This window comes from Euphorbia lathyris, chromosome 2 (assembly GCF_963576675.1).
Source record: "Euphorbia lathyris chromosome 2, ddEupLath1.1, whole genome shotgun sequence".
Classification (NCBI taxonomy): Eukaryota; Viridiplantae; Streptophyta; class Magnoliopsida; order Malpighiales; family Euphorbiaceae; genus Euphorbia; species Euphorbia lathyris.
In genome coordinates, this window is record NC_088911.1 from 18,578,693 (window position 1) to 18,597,583 (window position 18,891).

At 37.4% G+C, this 18,891-nt stretch overlaps 1 protein-coding gene across 1 annotated transcript; it reads right to left on the reverse strand.

Moving 5' to 3' along the window:
• Positions 1-1,400: 1,400 nt before the first annotated feature.
• LOC136220509 (uncharacterized) lies at positions 1,401-2,551 on the reverse strand. The gene is made up of 4 exons (XM_066008330.1): positions 2,402-2,551; positions 1,802-2,311; positions 1,613-1,708; positions 1,401-1,526 (listed from the first exon to the last, which is right to left on the reverse strand). Exons 1-4 carry the CDS (start codon positions 2,459-2,461, stop codon positions 1,401-1,403), a joined length of 792 nt encoding a protein of 263 aa, XP_065864402.1. The 5' UTR covers positions 2,462-2,551.
• Positions 2,552-18,891: the final 16,340 nt, after the last annotated feature.

Here is an 18,891-nt window from a genome sequence, read left to right on the forward strand (position 1 = left end):
AGCTAAATATCAAAATTTCGGCAAATATAGAGACCATTCATACAGTCTAATATGCTTAATTTTTTTTTAAGTGAAATTGAGATTCAAGGAAGGAAGGAAGAGGTTAATCCCAACTAGGTTGGCACCAACCAAGTGATCAAACCCCGACCAAGAAACCAAAAAACTTTATTAAAAAGAAAAAGGAAAAGTTCAATACAATGGAGGCAAATGCCTACTTAACCAAGCGAAAATACTCTGTTCTATTTGCATCTCTAAACACATTATTAGAGCAAAAATCAGGGAAAGAGTTCCACCAACAGTTAGATGTAGCCGTGACAGCAACTTGGAAAGACAATCTGCAACTGCATTCCCCTCTCTAAACACATGAGAAATTCGAACTGCACGAGTACGAATAATGTCAAGACAAATCAACCAATCCGAAAGAAGGCTCCAGTGAACATTTCTCGATCTCGATTTCAGCAACTTAATCACATAGATTGAGTCACTCTCAACGCACAAAGGAAACCAATTCCGCTCAGCTGCTTTAAGGATAGCAATGGTCATCGCTTTCAACTCAGCCATGAAAGCTTGTTGTTGCCCTAAAGGATGCGCAAAACAGGCTAAAGGAAAACCACGACAAGTCCGAAAAATTCCGCCCGCTCCCGCTCCTGTCAAGCTTGCTGCCCCGTCGTTGTTAACTTTAATCCACCGCTGAGGAGGGGGCTGCCATTTCAGAGAGAAAACAGTAAGAACCGGCCGAGCAAATATGCTTAATTTAGGGAAAGGGTGCAAAAGAGAATAATATTGGAGATAAGAGTCAAAGATAGTTAATCAATCTAAGATACTGATGTCAATGGAAGGAGTAACTTAGTAGTTTTCTTCTTGGGGATCTGAATCCCTTGATATTACTGACTCGTAAGAAGTGGAGTTAGGATAGACAGTCTAAGTAACCAACGTCTATTCCGATGATTAAGTTAGCACATTAACTTGGAGAGAGAGAGAGAGTATTGTTTTTTTTTGTTGTTGTGTCTTAACTTGAGCAATGAATGTCCCTTTTCTAGTGGCCCGAATATCCTGGATTTGGACGGAAATGTGTTGAGCACACTTGTTAGGTTTGATAGGGCATCATCTTAGTCTATTTAGGCTATTTAGATAAACATGCTAAGCACCCACGTGATAAATGGACTAAGCACGCTACACGACGCTTGTCAAATGGTTTATTTATGACTTGTTATATGTGTGAATATGACAATATAAATGAGATGAAAAACTTCGTATTTTCTTTCCAATTAGTAGCTGACTTACAAATTAGCTTTACATTCCTAATAAATTAGAGGACATCACTTCCACAAGCATATGGAGGTCATTTGCTTCCATCGTGCACTTGTGAAGCTGTCTCAAGCTTACGCTGCTCTGCTCATTCATTTGGAATATTTTGATCGGAGTTGTGTATTTTTGTTATTTTTCCTCGTGGCATGCTTAGATCCACCATTCTTGAATGAAGACCTCTGAGGTGGTTGAGCAGTGGCCTGGACCATGTTAGGAACCTGATAGAAACCGGGGGAACAAACATTGTGAAAGAAATTCAGAAGACAGATTGAAGTACGAGTGAAATATTAGTATAGAATATTACCTTCTCTATCTGATTTGTTTGTAAAACTTTGGGTGGCGGCCTGGCCTTGAAGCAAAGGCTTTGACGCAATTTTTTAAGCTCTGCTTCTGCTTTCCCCTGCTTAAAAGAAACAGACAGTCATCATTTGAGAAACCATGTGTACATTACTATCTGATATTGACAAAAAAAGGCTTGAAATCCTATCTGTACCTTGAGTGTTGTTTGTAGCTGCACTCTACAATTGTGAATCTTCTTGATAATTCTTTTAATTTCTCTAACAGAAGTGAAATTCACTGACTTTGGGGGCTTCTTGCTGATTGGTTTTGCAGCAGTAAGTTGTTCTTTCAGGATCTGGCTTGAACATTCAACAACAACTATTTCCTCCTCCTCAACAGCTGGAACTATTTCATCCTCCTCAACCGCTGCAAATATTTCCTGCTCAACAGCAACTATTTCATCCTTCTCAACAGCAGCAACTATTTCCTCCTCAACAACAGTAAGTGAAGTGACATCAACTGTGCATTGGGAACCTTGTGCTCCAACTTGAGGATCATCAGCCTTGCGTGCTTCAAAAAATGCTTTTTTCTGCGCTACAGAGCCAGGTCGACATAATCTATGAGCTTCTTCAACATGAGAAGAATTGGACCATTTGTCCGAAGCAGAAGCAAAAGAGTAAGAGTTGGACATGAACCTTCCAAAAGTGATGGAGTGTCCAAGAGCCTGCAATATGGATTCATAATTGAAATTCCAAACTAGTTATTTGAACAAAAACATGTAAGAAATATATTATGGATATGGATATGGACTGACCTCATTGCAGCCATGGGTATAGCTGAAAAAGGGTTGTTGTTGAATGAGAGTCATAGCCATAGCTGAAGAATCTTCCAAACCTGGACCTCGACCGTGGTGTTGCTTCTATTTTTATATTTGAATTTCAATTTTAAACAGAAAGGATTTTTGGGCAATAATAACACCAAAGGTTTGCTATTTCCTTAAAAAAAAATATCAGAATTGATAACATTTTCAATTTTAAAGGGAAAGGAATTTTGGGCAATAATAATGCCAAAAATTATTGACTCTTGACTTGCTATTTCCTTAAAAAAAACACATCAAAATTTAAATTTTAAGAGGGTCAAAAGCATTCATAGTCAAAAACATTCCAATTTTAAAACCAATTTTTATACTTGAATTTGAATTTTAAACAGGAAGGATTTTTGGGTAATAATAACGCCAAACATTTTTAATTTTAAAAGGAAAGGAATTTTGGGTAATAATAATACCAAAAATTATTGATTCCAGACTTGCTATTTCCTTAAAAAAACACGTCAGGATTTTAATTTTAAGAGGGTCAAAAGCATTCGTAGTAAAAAAACATTCCAATTTTAAAACCAGTTTTAAATTTTAAGAGAGTCAAAAGCATTTAAAATAATTCAACAAAGTCAATCAAATTTATGTTGGGTCATTCTTTCCAAAAGCATTTAAAATAATTTAAAAAAATCAATCAAATTTATCTCGGTCACTTTTTCTATTTTTCATACGAAGTGACGTGGATGTTGGATCAATAGTTTTCTTCCAAGTGACCATTTTTCAATCAAAGTGACGTGGATGTCGGACCAATAGTTTTCTTCTAAGTGGTAAAGTTAAAAAAAATTGAATTAAGGATCAAAAGTATTAGTATATTTGATATATATATATATATATATATATATAAAAGGCACTCATCATAACAAACAATAATGAGATATAACAAATTCAATTGACGCCATGACATTACGAAAGCTGAGCCTCTTCACATTTTAACGATTATTGGATTACTTAAATAACAATGTATTTCTAAACTTCTAACAAAATCAAAATTTTATACTTTCCAATATTTATTTTTGGTTATTTCAGTAGTATTTAGGCACATATTTGTATTGAATTCACATATGATTAAAATATTAAAGGGGAAATAATATTTTGCTATAATATATGTAAACTAAAAGTTTAAAATAAACATTAATTTTGAGCTAAATTAATTTTTAGTGAGAACAACAAATAATTACTAGTTTTTCATGGGATAAAAATAATAAATTTTTAGTTTTGTATATATGTAAAAATACAACTATGGTTTAAAAGTTTACAATGACTTTTATAAAGATGCATTTTTTTCGCTAAAACCATTAAAAAAAAACTTAAGATATTTTATTACTCCATTTTGCTTTAAGACATTTTTATATGTTTTTTTTTTAATTACGGATCAAATTTATCTTGGGTCACAATAAACCTACTTTCTCCATTTTTCAGTCAAAGTGACGTGGATGCCGGATCAATTGTCACGTCCATGTCCTTAATTCTTGATTATTATACCCCGAACCTTAGGTTATATTATAGTCGTTTTAAGATCGTTGGATTAATTGGATGTTACGGATATAGTTTAGAGGGTAATTGCAAGCTTTTACGAATAATTAGAAGATTATGGTAAGTTTTAAAAGAAATTAGATTTTCGGGGATGATATTTTCAAATCCTTCTAATGGTCTATATACAAAGCCTTATTTAGATAAAACAAAGTGATTCATCTACATTTAGAAAAAATTCAAACGTGAAGAGATGCATGCGCATTTATTTCCTCGATCATAACTCCTTGCTTTGGCATCCATATATCCGCCAACCAGGTCTTCATGGTGGCTGCATTCACAAGTCTCTCAGTCAAGAACCTCCCCACATAGATGAAATCACCTTCTCAACAATTTCTATGGCCCAATCTTCTTATGAGACAACTTTTCAGCAATTACTTTGGGAGCTTCTCTGTTACCATGTTTGATACCGTCAAAAACAGGTTCTGGACCAATAAACATGTCTTCCTCTTCCCCCTCATCTCATCTGTAAACAGTTCGGTCATTCACTGAGTCATTTTTCATAGCTTAATTATGAACTGTTGCTCTAGATTTAGCTCTAATACCAACTGATGTAACGAATAAAAAACATTTTTGTTAGTAGACTGTTGATTCGATAGAGTGTCAAAAGGCTAGGGTTCTATAAACATGTTGATTCTACGAATACCTGGGATATATTAATGAATAACAAGAACAAGCTTCGTAGTTAATAGTTGATTCGATGTAATACCCTAATTAATAACCTTCAAAATTCTCAATAACTTTGTGTGAGCACGGACTTTTCCGATTCTCATGATGAAATTATAGTTGACTTTGCTCAATAATATCTATCCTTTTTATTAGCGTTTTTGTTGTTATTATTATTATTATTACAAAAAAACAAAAAAAATAATAATAAATAAGAGATAGTGACCACGGGAGGGATGGACTTCCATAATTTGTCAAAAAATTATAGGCTGACACCTTAACAAGAGTTAAGGTGCAAAAATATCTTTAACGTTTTGGATTATGAGCAATTTTATCCCTAATGTCTAAAATGATACAATTTTACTTCTAACGTTGCGCAGCTAATAGCAATTTTATCCCCAACGTTGACAATTTAGGTCAATTTCAGATACTATTATAAAACACAGACATTTTTGTTCTTTATTCTGCACCAATTGCATATCAATTCGTTCTAAAAAAATGATTTCATGTTTTTTTTGTAATTTAATAATAGAATTGGAAATTAATATTTATAAATTCGGTGACTTTTTTTATTTTTTTGTATAATTCGTATAAAAGACAACATATTTTTTTTATTTTTTCACATCTCAACATATGTTTGTGATTTGTTACTGACAAAATAACGCATGTGTCAAGTGTAGATGACAAGATTCATGACCGATAAGACAGTTTGATGACTTATTTCTTAAATTGACTCAATTTATCAACGTTATGGATAAAATTACTCTTGACTTCCAACATTAGAGGTAAAATTGCACCATTTTAGAAGTTACGGATAAAATTACTTCTGACCCAAAACGTTAGGGATATTTTTACACCTTAATCCTTTTAATAAAACAATGAGCCTTTCTCAAAAAAATAAAATAATAAATAAATAAATAAGGAGCCTAGTTTCCAGGAGAGAGGGGATGGGGCTGATCTTTTAAAGAAAAGAAAAGAATTAGAAAGAGGAAGAGAAGAGAAAGGTCTTTCTAATTAAGAGAGAAGAGAAGGAATACCTCTACATCAACATCGGACTCGAAAAGTAACTTTTTGAAGGGTTTAAAAGTCTCTTTATGGTGATATGTGTTTTTAATTTTCGTTAATCGCATGCTATTTTTAGAAATCATCTGAATATTCCGGGTTTTGACTAATTATCATTTTTTCTCATTTAAAATATAGTTATAGTTATTTTATTCTTTACTTAATTAATTATAATATTAGTCATGTCATTGTAATTATATGTATAGTTGTAGTTACTAATTTAAATTATAAAAGTAATTTTACGTTTATTAATTTATCGTTTCCATCAAATATTATTTTTGTTAGATTAAAATAATTAGTAAAGCTTTTATTTTTTAGGATTAGAACTATTTTATTTGAGTCCTATTTTATAGGATTAGAACTATTTTTTTTTGCTAGACTCGTAGAATTTATTTGAGTTCTATTTTATCAAGTCTAGCGTCGTAGTATATTTCGAAGACGGATCCCAATGTTCCACGGCTAACGTTTATTTATTTTGCAGGTTTAATAGATTTATTTAGGGCTATATCAAATATATAGGATTTGGATATTAAATTGGGATGTAATTTATAATTCCGAATTTATTTATGGGAAAAGTACAAAAATAAACCTTGTGGTTACACTTGTTTTCGATTAGCACTCTTGTGGTTTAAAAGTTTGCAAAATGGTACCTTGAGGTTCATTCTGTTAGCAAACACAGGCCAAATTGACTAACGATGTTAAAAGTCAAAGGAAAAAGAGTTAATTTAGTCCTTATATTTATTTATTTTATAAATTAAACCCTTTATTATCTAATTATCACAAACAGCCCCCAAAATAAAAAATAAAAATCAAATACACCATTTTCTCCATCTCTCTTTAATTTCTTTTCTTGTTCTCTTTTCTCTCTCTCTCTCCTCTTTGTTAATTTCTCTCTCTAAAATCAATTAACTATACACACCAGCCTATAACATTCAAAATTTCGACCGAACAGTTCACGACTTTAGCTGGTAGCGCTTTTCTACATGGTCACTTAACCGAAAAAAAAAGTGGGGATCCAAACAGTAAGCAGAACGTCGTGTTCCCGATAGCTAGACCGAATCAAGATGGGGACGGGAAGGCGGTGACCAAGCAAAAAGACTAGACTCTTGGTGCCTTCCTTACTCAAAGGGTGCAGATCTTCTCGTAACCGCTCTTAGAAATGTTCTGAAGCCAGCAATGGTCACTGCCAGGGTTGGTCGAGAGGAAAAAGAATGTATATATATCATTTTCTTGATTAGTCAATGTTGGTCCCGTGTAATTAGTTCTAAGGGGGGGGTTAGGAACTAATGTAACTTTTTCGCTTAATTATGCTGACTTAATCAATTCTTAAATTACTTAACTCAGTGTTGGTCAGCACGGCCGAGAGAGATGTAAGACAGCTTTAGCCAGAGGCTGACTAGAACCGTTTTATTTGTGAGTTGGGAATTAACACTTAGGTCAGCTTCCAACTCAGCACTCTAATTACTCAGTGTCAGCTTATACAATTTATATCCAGAGTAATTTAAGCAAGCAACACATACATATAAATATTGAGAGAAAGAGTTAGAAATTACTCAACAGACTTATCCTGGTTCGGCCTCACCGCCTACGTCCAATCCCTAGATTCCTTCCGAGCTTTTTCAATCCAATCCTGAGCTCTTTAAAGGTAGAGCACAAACCGTTTACAAGCAATCGAGTATGCAAGAGTACCTTTCTCTATTTGTCTACTCAACCCCTATTGAGCGCTATTACCAAACACTCAGATTTTCTCTACCGCTGAGTACTAAAACCGAGTACTTAGCACCACTCTCTCAACTTTTACAATTGATACAGATTTGTTCTTTCTAGATGAAGAACACTTTAGATGAATACAAATTCAATCTAGACTTTTACCCAGAAATAGGATTTGGGTGTAAGTATTTGCTTTTTCTTGTTTGTATGTGCTTGTATGTATGCTTTTCTCTTTTGTATTTCGGCTAAGGATCCAAGAGATGAACTTGTCCTTTTATAGTGAATTCTGAGGCAGCAATCATTTGAATTCGGATGTATCCGTTGAATTCAAACGGTCTTCTTGCGTCATTCACTGATCAGCATACAATTTTGCAGGCCAATCCTGTCGTCTGAATTTAGCAGGCGTCAGGCTTGTCTTCTTCCGCCAGGTTCGTCTTCTAGCGCCAGTTTCGTCTTTTAGCCAAAGGCCAGTTGACCCATGCGTCTCGAAACTGTCTCCTTGCGTAATTCCAAAGCTTCTGAATTGGCGCAGATCTCTATCGGATCTTGTCTTTTAGTTAACAGATCATCGGCGCTGTCCTGATGAACACTCAGCTTGACTTTAATTGACGTTGCCTTCGATCTTTGTCTCTGGTGAGGCTGAGTCACGTTCTACTCAGCTTCTTCGGTCAGCTTCGTCTTCAAGCGTTTGTTCTGAAGAAGACTTTGTTGAAACACCTTTCCACAAGATTTTGATTTGACAAAATCATCCATGATTAGGAGGCGATTAAATTTAAATGCTTTGATTTAATTGTACTAATCTGTTTGTTCAATATTGAGTGCAAATATATATACATATAAATTAAGACAGGTCACAAGTCAGCATAAGCCAATAGCTGAGTAGAACGGAACTCAGCATGAAAGGATAGAAGCTGAGTGAAGTAGAACTCAGCATCAGAAGCTTCTTTCAAAGTTACCAGAACGAAGCTGACTAAATTAGAAGACTCCTTCAGAATTGAATAAACAAGAACGGAGCTCATCGTAGAAATTGAACATTAGAAGATAACGAATGAAGCTGAGTGACAGTCAGGACAGCATGAAGGATCCGTTTACTTAAGGACAAAGTCTGCCAATCTTCTGCACCAATAATTGAAGCCTCGAAAACACACAGAAGACTAATTCCAAAAATCATGGGTCTGTGGATTATTGGTAAAAGACAACTGGCACAAAAAGACAAGTCTGATGCAAGAAGACAAAACATGACGCCTAAAGAAAACAGAAGAAGGGAATGGCGGAACAGTCTGAAGCTGACCAGAAGCTGTCTCCTAAAAGAGCCGTTTTGGACACAACGGCTAAACCAATTCAAAATGATCCAATCTTCAGAAATTCATCTATAAAAGGACAATGAGAGTTCTTGGATCATTTGCCCAAGTATCAAAAGTAAAATACAAGAGAGAAAATTCTGAAAGCACTCAAATACAAAAAGATCTTACACCAACTTTTCTATTCTCTATGTAAATGCTAGATTGATTGTTTTGTAATCATCTAAGGTGTTCTTTAGTTGAAAAAGAACAAGTGTGTGATCAATAGGAATATTGAGAGTGTTGAGCTGAGTACTTGGTTGTAAGTATTCAGTGGTAGAAAAATCTAAGTGCTGGGTTGTAGTACTTAGTATGAGCTGAGTAGACGAATAGAGGACGTACTCTTGCATACTCACTGCCTTGTAAAGGGTTTGTGCTCTACCTTGAAAGAGCTCAGTATTGGATTGAAAATCCCAGGAGGAACTGGGGACTAGACGTAGGCAGAGAGGCCGAACCAGGATAAGTCGTGCTGAGTAACATCTAAACTCTCTCTCTCAATATATATATGTGCATGTGTTGCGTGTTGCGTGTTGCATTTACTCAGCTTATAAATTGTTAAAACTGAAACTGAGTAAATCTGAGTGCTAAGATTGGAACCTGACCTTTCAAGTGTCAATTCCCAACTCTCAAGTCAAGCAGTCTTAGTCAGCATAGAACTAAAACTGTCTGACTAATCAAACACCCGTGCTGACCAACACGCTGAGTTATCAAACCCTTAAAATAACATTAAGTCAGCATAATTAAAAGCGAAAAAGTTACATTAGTTCCTAACCCCCCCCCCCTTGGAACTAATTACTAGGGGACCAACAAGTGGTATCAGAGCCTAAGCTCACTACTCAAAGATCTAACAATCTTGAGCTGATCCCGAAAAATGGGTGAGAATATCACTCAGTTCCTCCCAGGAAACCAAACAACACAGATACTCCCTGAGGGATTATCAATCACTAGACCTCCTCTATTCTTTGGATCTAATTATACATTCTGGAAGAATAGGATGAAGAACTTTATTCAAGCCACAAACATGAGTGCATGGCTTGCAATAGTTCAAGGTCCACATGTACCTTATAAAACTGTTGATAATGAGAAAGTTATCAAGAGTGAAACTGAGTGGACAGAGGATGACCTCAGAAAATTACAAAATAATGCTTCGGCTATCAATATGCTTCACTGTGCTCTAGATGCTGCAGAATACAATAAGATTTCAGGTTGTGAGTCAGCACAGGAGATCTGGAAAAAGTTGGAAGTAACTTATGAAGGCACCAGCAATGTCAAGGAATCCAAAGTGAACCAACACATGCGATTGTATGAGCTGTTCGAGATGACTGACAATGAGGACATCTCAGCAATGAATGCCAGGTTCACCAACATAATAAATGAGCTTAAAAGACTCGGTAAGAATTTCACTGAAGAAGAACAAGTGAAGAAGATCTTACGAAGTCTTCCCAAAAGCTGGCAAGCCAAGAAGACGGCTGTAGAGGAAGCTCAGGACCTGACCACATACAAATATGATGAGCTGATCGGTTCCTTGCTGACCCATGAAATCTCCATGAAAAACTTTGAAGCTAAGGAAAAATCTGAGGATAAGAAACAGAAATCACTAGTGATGAAAGCTGACTCCACAGAAGGTGAGTCAACTGATGATGAGGAAATGGCCATGTTTACTAGAAAAATGAAAAAGCTGTTCAGAAGAAATGAAAGAAATAGTAAGCGGCCATACAAGACAGGAGACAGATATAAAGCCGAGTCCAGTGACACCAGATACAAAAAGGACAGCTCCAAGTCTGTCACATGTTATGAATGCCATCAAACTGGGCATATTAAGTCAAGCTGTCCTAATCTGAAGAAAGATAAGAATGGAAGCAAAAAGGCAATGGTGGCCACGTGGAGTGACAGTGATGAGTCAACATCATCTAAAGCTGAGCAAAATGAAACAGCCAACATATGTTTTATGGCAGATGATGGAGCTGACCAATCTCAATCTGAGCAAGCCGACCTCTCTGGAGATTCTTAGTAGGAGGAAAACAACAATGAGGTAACATCCTTACTTTTGCTTAGAAACGAAATGATAAATGCCTTGAGTGACTTATATACACTAACTAAAAAGTGTAACAAAAGGATTAAGGCACTCAGCAGGCACTGTGACGAGATTGAGGAGGTGAAGCTGAGTGACCTCCGATATCTCCTCCAGGACAACTCAGATTTACATACGAACATGCAAATCTTACATAAGTTTGTCACGGAGGTTCAAACTGAGTCAAAGAAACTTAGAAAGGATGTCACAACTTTACAGAACCAAATAAAAGGTTCAACTAAGAATAAACCCCATGCTGAGTACTCATGTACTGGTCAGCATAAATAGTTTACTCAATGTAGCTGTTGTGGGAAGAAAGGACACACAAAAGCTGTGTGCTGGCATAACAAACAGACTATCCAATGTGACTTCTGTGGTAAGAAAGGTCATACTACCAAGGTATACTGGCATGCTCAGCACAACAATGCTGACCACACTCAATATCACCCTCAAAGGGTAACTATGTGTGGCTTTTATGGTAAAAGTGGCCATACTACAAAAGTATGTCGTCACAAGTTAAAATATGACTTTGCACCTGTTTACACTAACAAGAAAGGACCCAAAAAGAATTGGGTACCTAAAAACGAATAGTTTAAAATGCAGGTCAGCTTGACATGCGTGGAGAAATCAAAACTCTGGTATATAGACAGCGCATGCTCAAGACACATGACAGGTGATGAAACTCAGTTCATCACATTAGAGTTTAAACGAGGAGGTAGTGTAAGCTTTGGAGACAACAAGAAGGGCAAGATATTTGGCTCAGGAACTATCGGAGGTAACCCTAAAATTGAGTCAGTCTCCTTAGTTAAAGGTCTCAAATATAATCTTCTAAGCGTAGCTCAGCTTTGCAAGAGTGGAAGGAAGGTTATATTTGATGATACTAAGTGTCAGATACTCGAGGGAAAAACAAATGATTTGATTTTAACAGCCCCTCGTGTAGAAAATGTTTACATGTTGAGTTTGGAAAAACAATTTTCAAAAAGTATATGCTTAGTGTCAAAAGAGGACAACTCCTGGCTATGGCATAGGAGACTTGGGCATGTCAGCATGGACGTCCTTGCCAAACTAGCTAGAAAGCAATTAGTTGAGGGATTACCCAAATTAAAATATGAAAAAGATCAACTTTGTAATGCTTGTCAACAAGGTAAACAAATTAAAAAGTCATTTCATAGCAAAAAGGTTCAACCAAAAGACCATTGGAATTACTACATTTGGATCTTTTTGGACCTATCCAGCCACTCAGCATGGGAGGTAAGAAATTTTCCTTAGTTATTGTAGATGATTTCTCTAGGTATACTTGGGTCATCTTGCTGAGTAGCAAAGATGAGACATTTGAGATGTTTACCATATTAGTCAAAAGGCTTGAAAATGACAAAGACCTAAGAGTAGCTCACATTAGAAGTGATAATGGTGGAGAATTCAAAAACCAATTGTTTGATGAATTCTGTGAAACTAACGGTATTGACCACAATTTCTCTGCCCCTAGAACTCCTCAACAGAATGGAGTTGTTGAAAGGAAGAATAGGACAATAGTAGAAATTGCTAGGACAATGCTGAGTGAAAATAGGCTTCCAAAGTATTTTTGGGGAGAAGCTGTCAATACAGCATGTTATATATTGAATAGGGCATTAGTAAGACCTATATTAAAGAAAACCCCTTATGAACTTTGGAAAGGACGAAAGCCCAATATTGGATACTTTCGTGCCTTTGGGTGCAAATGCTTTATACTCAACACTAAGGATAATCTGGCAAAGTTTGATGCCAAAGCTGACGAAGCGATCTTTTTGGGATACTCAACAAACAGTAAAGCATATAGAATTTATAATAAAAGGACTCAGGTAGTAGAAGAGTCAGTCCATGTAGATTTCGATGAAACTGACCCTGCAGGAAGAACAACTCAACACACAGAGGAAGAACCCAACTCAGCTCCTGCTGACCAGAATGGACATACTGAGTCACCGGTACAAGAACTGACCAAAGGTAAAATCGAAACTGAAATTACCTTTGCTGACCAATCTGTCCCTGCAGAGATTGTAGAAACACCTGTTCCAAACTACTCAACATTACCCAAGGAGATAAAAATTCCAAGAGGACATTCAGAAGAGTCCATCCTTGATGATGCAAACAACAAAGTAATGACTAGAGATCAGCTTAGGAAGTTTCTTAGCAACGTCGCTTTTGTATCAGTCCATGAACCAAAGAACTTTGCTGATGCTGAGCATGATGAGTATTGGATCAATGCTATGCAAGAAGAGCTTGACCAATTCACAAGAAATGAGGTATGGGATTTAGTACCTAAACCTAGGAATCAAAAATCCATAGGAACTAAGTGGGTTTTTAGAAACAAACTAGATGAGCATGGAAATGTAATTAGGAACAAAGCTCGACTTGTAGCCCAAGGCTATAGTCAGCAAGAGGGCATTGATTATGGTGAAACCTTTGCACCAGTTGCTAGGTTAGAAGTTATACGTATATTGTGTGCATATGCTAGTTTCATGAACTTTAAATTGTATCAAATGGATGTTAAAAGTGCATTTCTTAATGGCTTTATAAACGAGGAGGTATATGTTAATCAACCTCCGGGCTTTGAAGATCCAAAATTTCCAAACCACGTTTATAAACTCAAGAAGGCCTTATATGGCCTGAAGCAAGCTCCAAGAGCTTGGTATGAAAGGTTGACCAACTTCCTGCTGACCAGGAATTATGTCAGAGGAAAAGCTGACACAACCTTGTTCATTAAGAAAAAGGGTAAACATACCCTACTTGCACAAATCTATGTAGATGACATAATATTTGGTGCTACTGACGAATCTTTGTGTCAAGAGTTTAGCAAACAGATGCAGACTGAGTTCGAAATGTCTATGATGGGAGAACTCAGCTTCTTCCTTGGACTTCAGATCAAGCAAGGTAAGAACGGCATCTTCATTAGTCAGTCCAAGTACACCAAGGAGATGTTAAAGAAATTTGATATGGAAGATTGTAAGCCCATATCAACCCCTATGGGTACTGATACTGTCCTATGCAAAGATGAGAAAAGTAAGTCAATAGATAGTAAACTTTATCGAGGTATGATAGGGTCCTTACTTTATATCACTGCTAGTAGACCTGATATACAGTACTCAGTATGTTATTGTGCGAGATATCAAACTGACCCAAGGGAATCTCACTTAATTGCTGTAAAAAGAATTTTTAGATATTTGCAGAGCTCAGTTGATGCAGGTTTATGGTATCCAGCCTCAAATGAATTCACACTCATAGGATACACTGATGCTGACTATGGATGGGATAAGCTAGAACGTAAGAGTACTTCAGGGGGATGCCATTTCCTTGGAAGCTGTCTAGTATCTTGGTTCAGCAAGAAACAGTCATCAGTTGCTCTGTCTACAACTGAAGCTGAGTACATTGCTGCTGGAAGCTGTGTAGCTCAAGTCCTATGGATAAAGCAACAGCTTGAGGATTATGGAGTAAGAACTGAGACAATAGAGATCAAATGTGACAACAAAAGTGCCATTGATCTATCCAAGAATCCTATTCAACACAGCAGGATGAAGCATGTCAGCATAAGGCATCACTTCATCAGAGATCACATACTAAAGGGTGAGATCAAGCTGACTTATGTATCAACAAATGAACAGCTTGCAGATATCTTCACCAAGCCTTTGGCTCGTGAACAATTTAACATACTAAGGGAAGCTATCGGTATATCTAATCCTCTTCAATAATTCTAAGTATTTGAATAAATGTTGAGTGATTGTCATGCTGACTGATATTAATCTAGTAACTACTGCACATTAAACTTAATAGTCTATGCTGAGTAGATACAAATGCTGAGTAAATATTATGTGTTGAGTAGATAGACATATTGAGTAATCACCTTATGCTGAGTGAATGTACATGTTGTGTGATGAACGTATGTTGAGTTACTAGAGATAGGAAATCCATCTACATATAATTAAATACTCAGTATCATAAAAGATTCATATTCTGGCAAACTGAGTAAATGCCCACTTGCACCGATAAGCAATGACACGTGTAACAAATCATACCTAGGAAAATGCAAGTAATGATGAATACCCATGCGCCGAACCTGTCATAAATGGCAGAATCCTTGTCGATTAAAGTCCCAAGATGAAAACGGCTAGTTCATTAATGACTAAAAACTCTATAAGTAGCGGAAGGATCCCCACTCATTACTCTTTACGCTTACGATCCTCTGAAATCGAATTCTCCTCACTTCCTAAATCTTAAAAACCTTCCTCGGTAACAATGGCTTCCGGCAAGAACGAAATCCCTAACCTCACCACTCAGCCTGGCCAAAACTCTGGCAAACCCACTCAAGCTGACCCCGCTGGTTCTTCGAGGCAAATCGAAAGGAATATGATCAAGGTCCATAAAAAGGTCAATAACTTGGAAGTATTGAAATGTAGATGGTTCTCTCCAGGTTTCGTCACTTCAGAGAAACCGTTCTGCGACTGGATCGAGAAGAACAAATGGACCGGTCTCTTCTCACTCGCCGGAAAAACGTACCCCAGGCTGGTTAGAGAATTTTACTCGAACATGCTCATTGATGAGGATGATGCTGACTACTTAGAGACTACAGTCAAAGGTCAGAAAATCATCATAACCCCTGCCTATCTAGCTACTTTGCTTGATTTACCAGACGAAGGAATAGAATTTAGGACAACAAAAGAGAAAGTACCAAAGGAAAAACTTGACAAAATCAAGGGGTTCTGCAAACCCAAAGATCATAAAGGGGAAATACCCAGCACGTGTATGGGGCAAGACTAGAAGATGGCTCACTACATGCTGACCAACTTCATCTTCCCCAAACTCAACTCAGCCTCATCTGCCTCCAATTTTGAAAAGTGCTTCATATGGCACATGTTGACCTACACTCCACTCAACATGCCCGTTTTTCTGGTTGGGGCTCTTCAACGCAGTGGAAAGAAGCTCAGGCTGGGTTCTCTGATCACTAAGATCATTGAGGACAAACAGATTGAGACAATCAATGAAATTGACACTTTGGGAAGTGAGATCACAACATCTCTGTTGGTTGGACTGTTGTACAATCAACCGTTGAAGGGATATGAAGAAGTTGTTGATGATGAAGCTGAGCTAGACATTGAGCCTGAAAATGAGCCTGAGAAAGCAGTGGAGGCTCATGCTGAGTCCCCTAAGGACAAGAAGAAGAGAAAAGCGCTGGCAACATGCGCGAAAGATATTGACTCAGTGCCCAGGAAGAAGCGGGCTATGAGCAGAGCTAAGAATGTTGATACCGACCAAGCTAAGGAGAAAGCTGAGTCGGCAGAGAAGAGAAAGAGGCTAGAGGAGCCTGAGGATGAAGAAGAGGGAACTCCAGAATCCCTCTTGATGAAAAGGAAGAAGGTTAATTCCTTAAAGACAGTTGAAGCTGATCCCCTAGATTGGGTTGTATCGTCCAAAGGTCATGGAACTGACCTAGAAAAGGAAGCTGAGAAAGAAACTGAGCATCAAGCTGAGAAAACAAATGTTTAAGTAGAAAGAGAAGCTGAGAAAGAAACTTATGTTGAGGAAGACATTAGTACTGTGCAGGAAGAACCTGCCAATGTTGAGCAACCTCAGGCTGATGCTGAGCAAAGAATTGAGGAAGAAGAAAACGTTGCTGATGAGGATCATGTTGAGCAGCATGAGCATCCAACCATGGTAGAGGAGACAGTTGATACTGATGAGGAAAACATTGATGCTGACCCTTCTCCTCCCAAGGAACAAAGGTTCAAGCGGCTTAAGAAGAAAGCCCATAAAACTCAAGTTATTGATCTTCTTGCAGATTCTCCTCTTCCAGAACAATTCACTGGCATGTCTGAGCTACAGTTCGCTTATTTTGCAAACGACCCTGAGTCTCCTTCAAAGGAAAAACAAGCCTCTGTTACTCAGGATGAGGAACAAGCCAAAACCCTTGAAGATCCAAATCCAACTGTTCAAGAAGGAACAAATACTGCTTCAACTTCACCCACTCAGGATGAGCAGGTCAACATGACTATCCAAACTCCACCTCCAACTCAGCATGTTGACAACTCAGCTCCTGAAGGAAATCTGCATCAAAGTCCAGTCTCCAATCAAGGTGATCAATCTGGCAAAGAACAAACTCCTCCACCATCAAGCTCAATTCCAGCCTCTGAGACTAATGCAGCTCAATTCACCTACTTGAATGCCACTGAGTCAGGCCGACGCATCATTGCCTCTGCTCAGTCCTTGCTTCAAGAATTAAACCCTCCTCAAGCTGATGCTACTAGATCTTCTGATACTGAGTCCTCTCAACTGCCTGGAGTTACTCAGCTTCTCAATGAGCTAAAAGGACTCAAGGATCTAGTAAGTGTTATGACCACCATTCAGACTCAGCAACCAAGGCAAGACCAAATAACAAAGCTGACTGAATTGGTTCTCACAATGGTAACCCATCTGAACTCGCTTGAAGGTAAAATTCAACAACCCTCAGAAGTTAATCCAGGGTACGCCACTTCTGCTGAACTTCAAGGATATTTTGCCAAGTTAACTACAGAACTGACCAAATCGAGCGCACCTGGCAATGCTGAGTTTGCCACCTCTGCCGAACTTCAAGAATGCTTTACCAAGCTTACTGCTGAGCTGACCAGTACGTGTGACTTATTATCTTCCTCTTCTCAGTGTACAATTGACCAACTGAGTGAAGCAGTCAGCCTACTCAACATCAACAAAGCACAGATGGATGTTGATCCAGTCTCCATCAGTGAACTCTTGAGCTTTTCCCAAGCAATAATGAAGGCAATGCGTATCAACAATGCCCAGCGCATATTTTATGACTCTGCCTTGCTCAAGATGTACCACCAATCTTTTGGTCAGCTTACCAGCTCGCTCACTTGGCTTAGCAAATCCCATGAATGCCTGCTCAGCATGATTAGCAGTTCTCTTCGGGTTCCTCGCCATGTCCAAGATGACAGTGTTCCTATAATTGATGGCTTGCGAGAAAGTACTAAGCGGCTCCAGCGTTACTCAACTCACCTATCCGCTCATGCTCGCACTGACACATTCATTTATAAACCCGATGATGGAAAAACGGGGGAGAACAGCCAAGAGGGAACTCAGAGACAAGGAGGAACTCAGCTTGCAGGTAATGCCTCAGGAAGTAAAGACAAGGGCAAAGGAATAGCTCAAGCTGACCACCAAGCTCAGAAGAAGAAGAACTAGATATAGTCTAGTGAAAGTTTAGAACTTAGCATAGAAACTTTCATATGTGTGTTTGCTTTATTTTTTTGGATAATCTATGTCAAATACTATTTTCTCAATATAGTCGATAAAATTGAACAAACAAATTAAGAAGTAAAACATACTCAGTATACATTAACACTAAAACACTTAGGTAATAAACTGAGTAACAACATACTTCTAATATTTTTGAAAGCTGGCTTAAAATTCAAAAAGTTCAGATCTTGAAAAATCCAACATTAAACTAAGTCAGTATACACAAGTGTCTTAAGGATAATTCAATTAAATCTTGGAAGGTTTAGAATTAAGTTAAGACAATATGTGCAACCTTTACGGGGGAGTCATTTCAAAAATATATCAATCATGGGGTAACTTATAACTGAGTTCCATAATTATGTATTTTGCCAACATCAAAATGGGGGAGTTTGTTGAAACACCTTTCCACAAGATTTTGATTTGACAAAATCATCCATGATTAAGAGGCAATTAAATTTAAATGCTTTGATTTAATTGTACTAATCTGTTTGTTCAATATTGAGTGCAAAAATATATATACATATAAATTAAGACAGGTCACAAGTCAGCATAAGCCAATAGCTGAGTAGAACGGAACTCAGCATGAAAGGATAGAAGCTGAGTGAAGTAGAACTCAGCATCAGAAGCTTCTTTCAAAGTTGCCAGAACGAAGCTGACTAAATTAGAAGACTCCTTCAGAATTGAATAAACAAGAACGGAGCTCAGCGTAGAAATTGAACATTCGAAGATAACGAATGAAGCTGAGTGACAGTCAGGACAGCATGAAGGATCCGTTTACTTAAGGACAAAGTATGCCA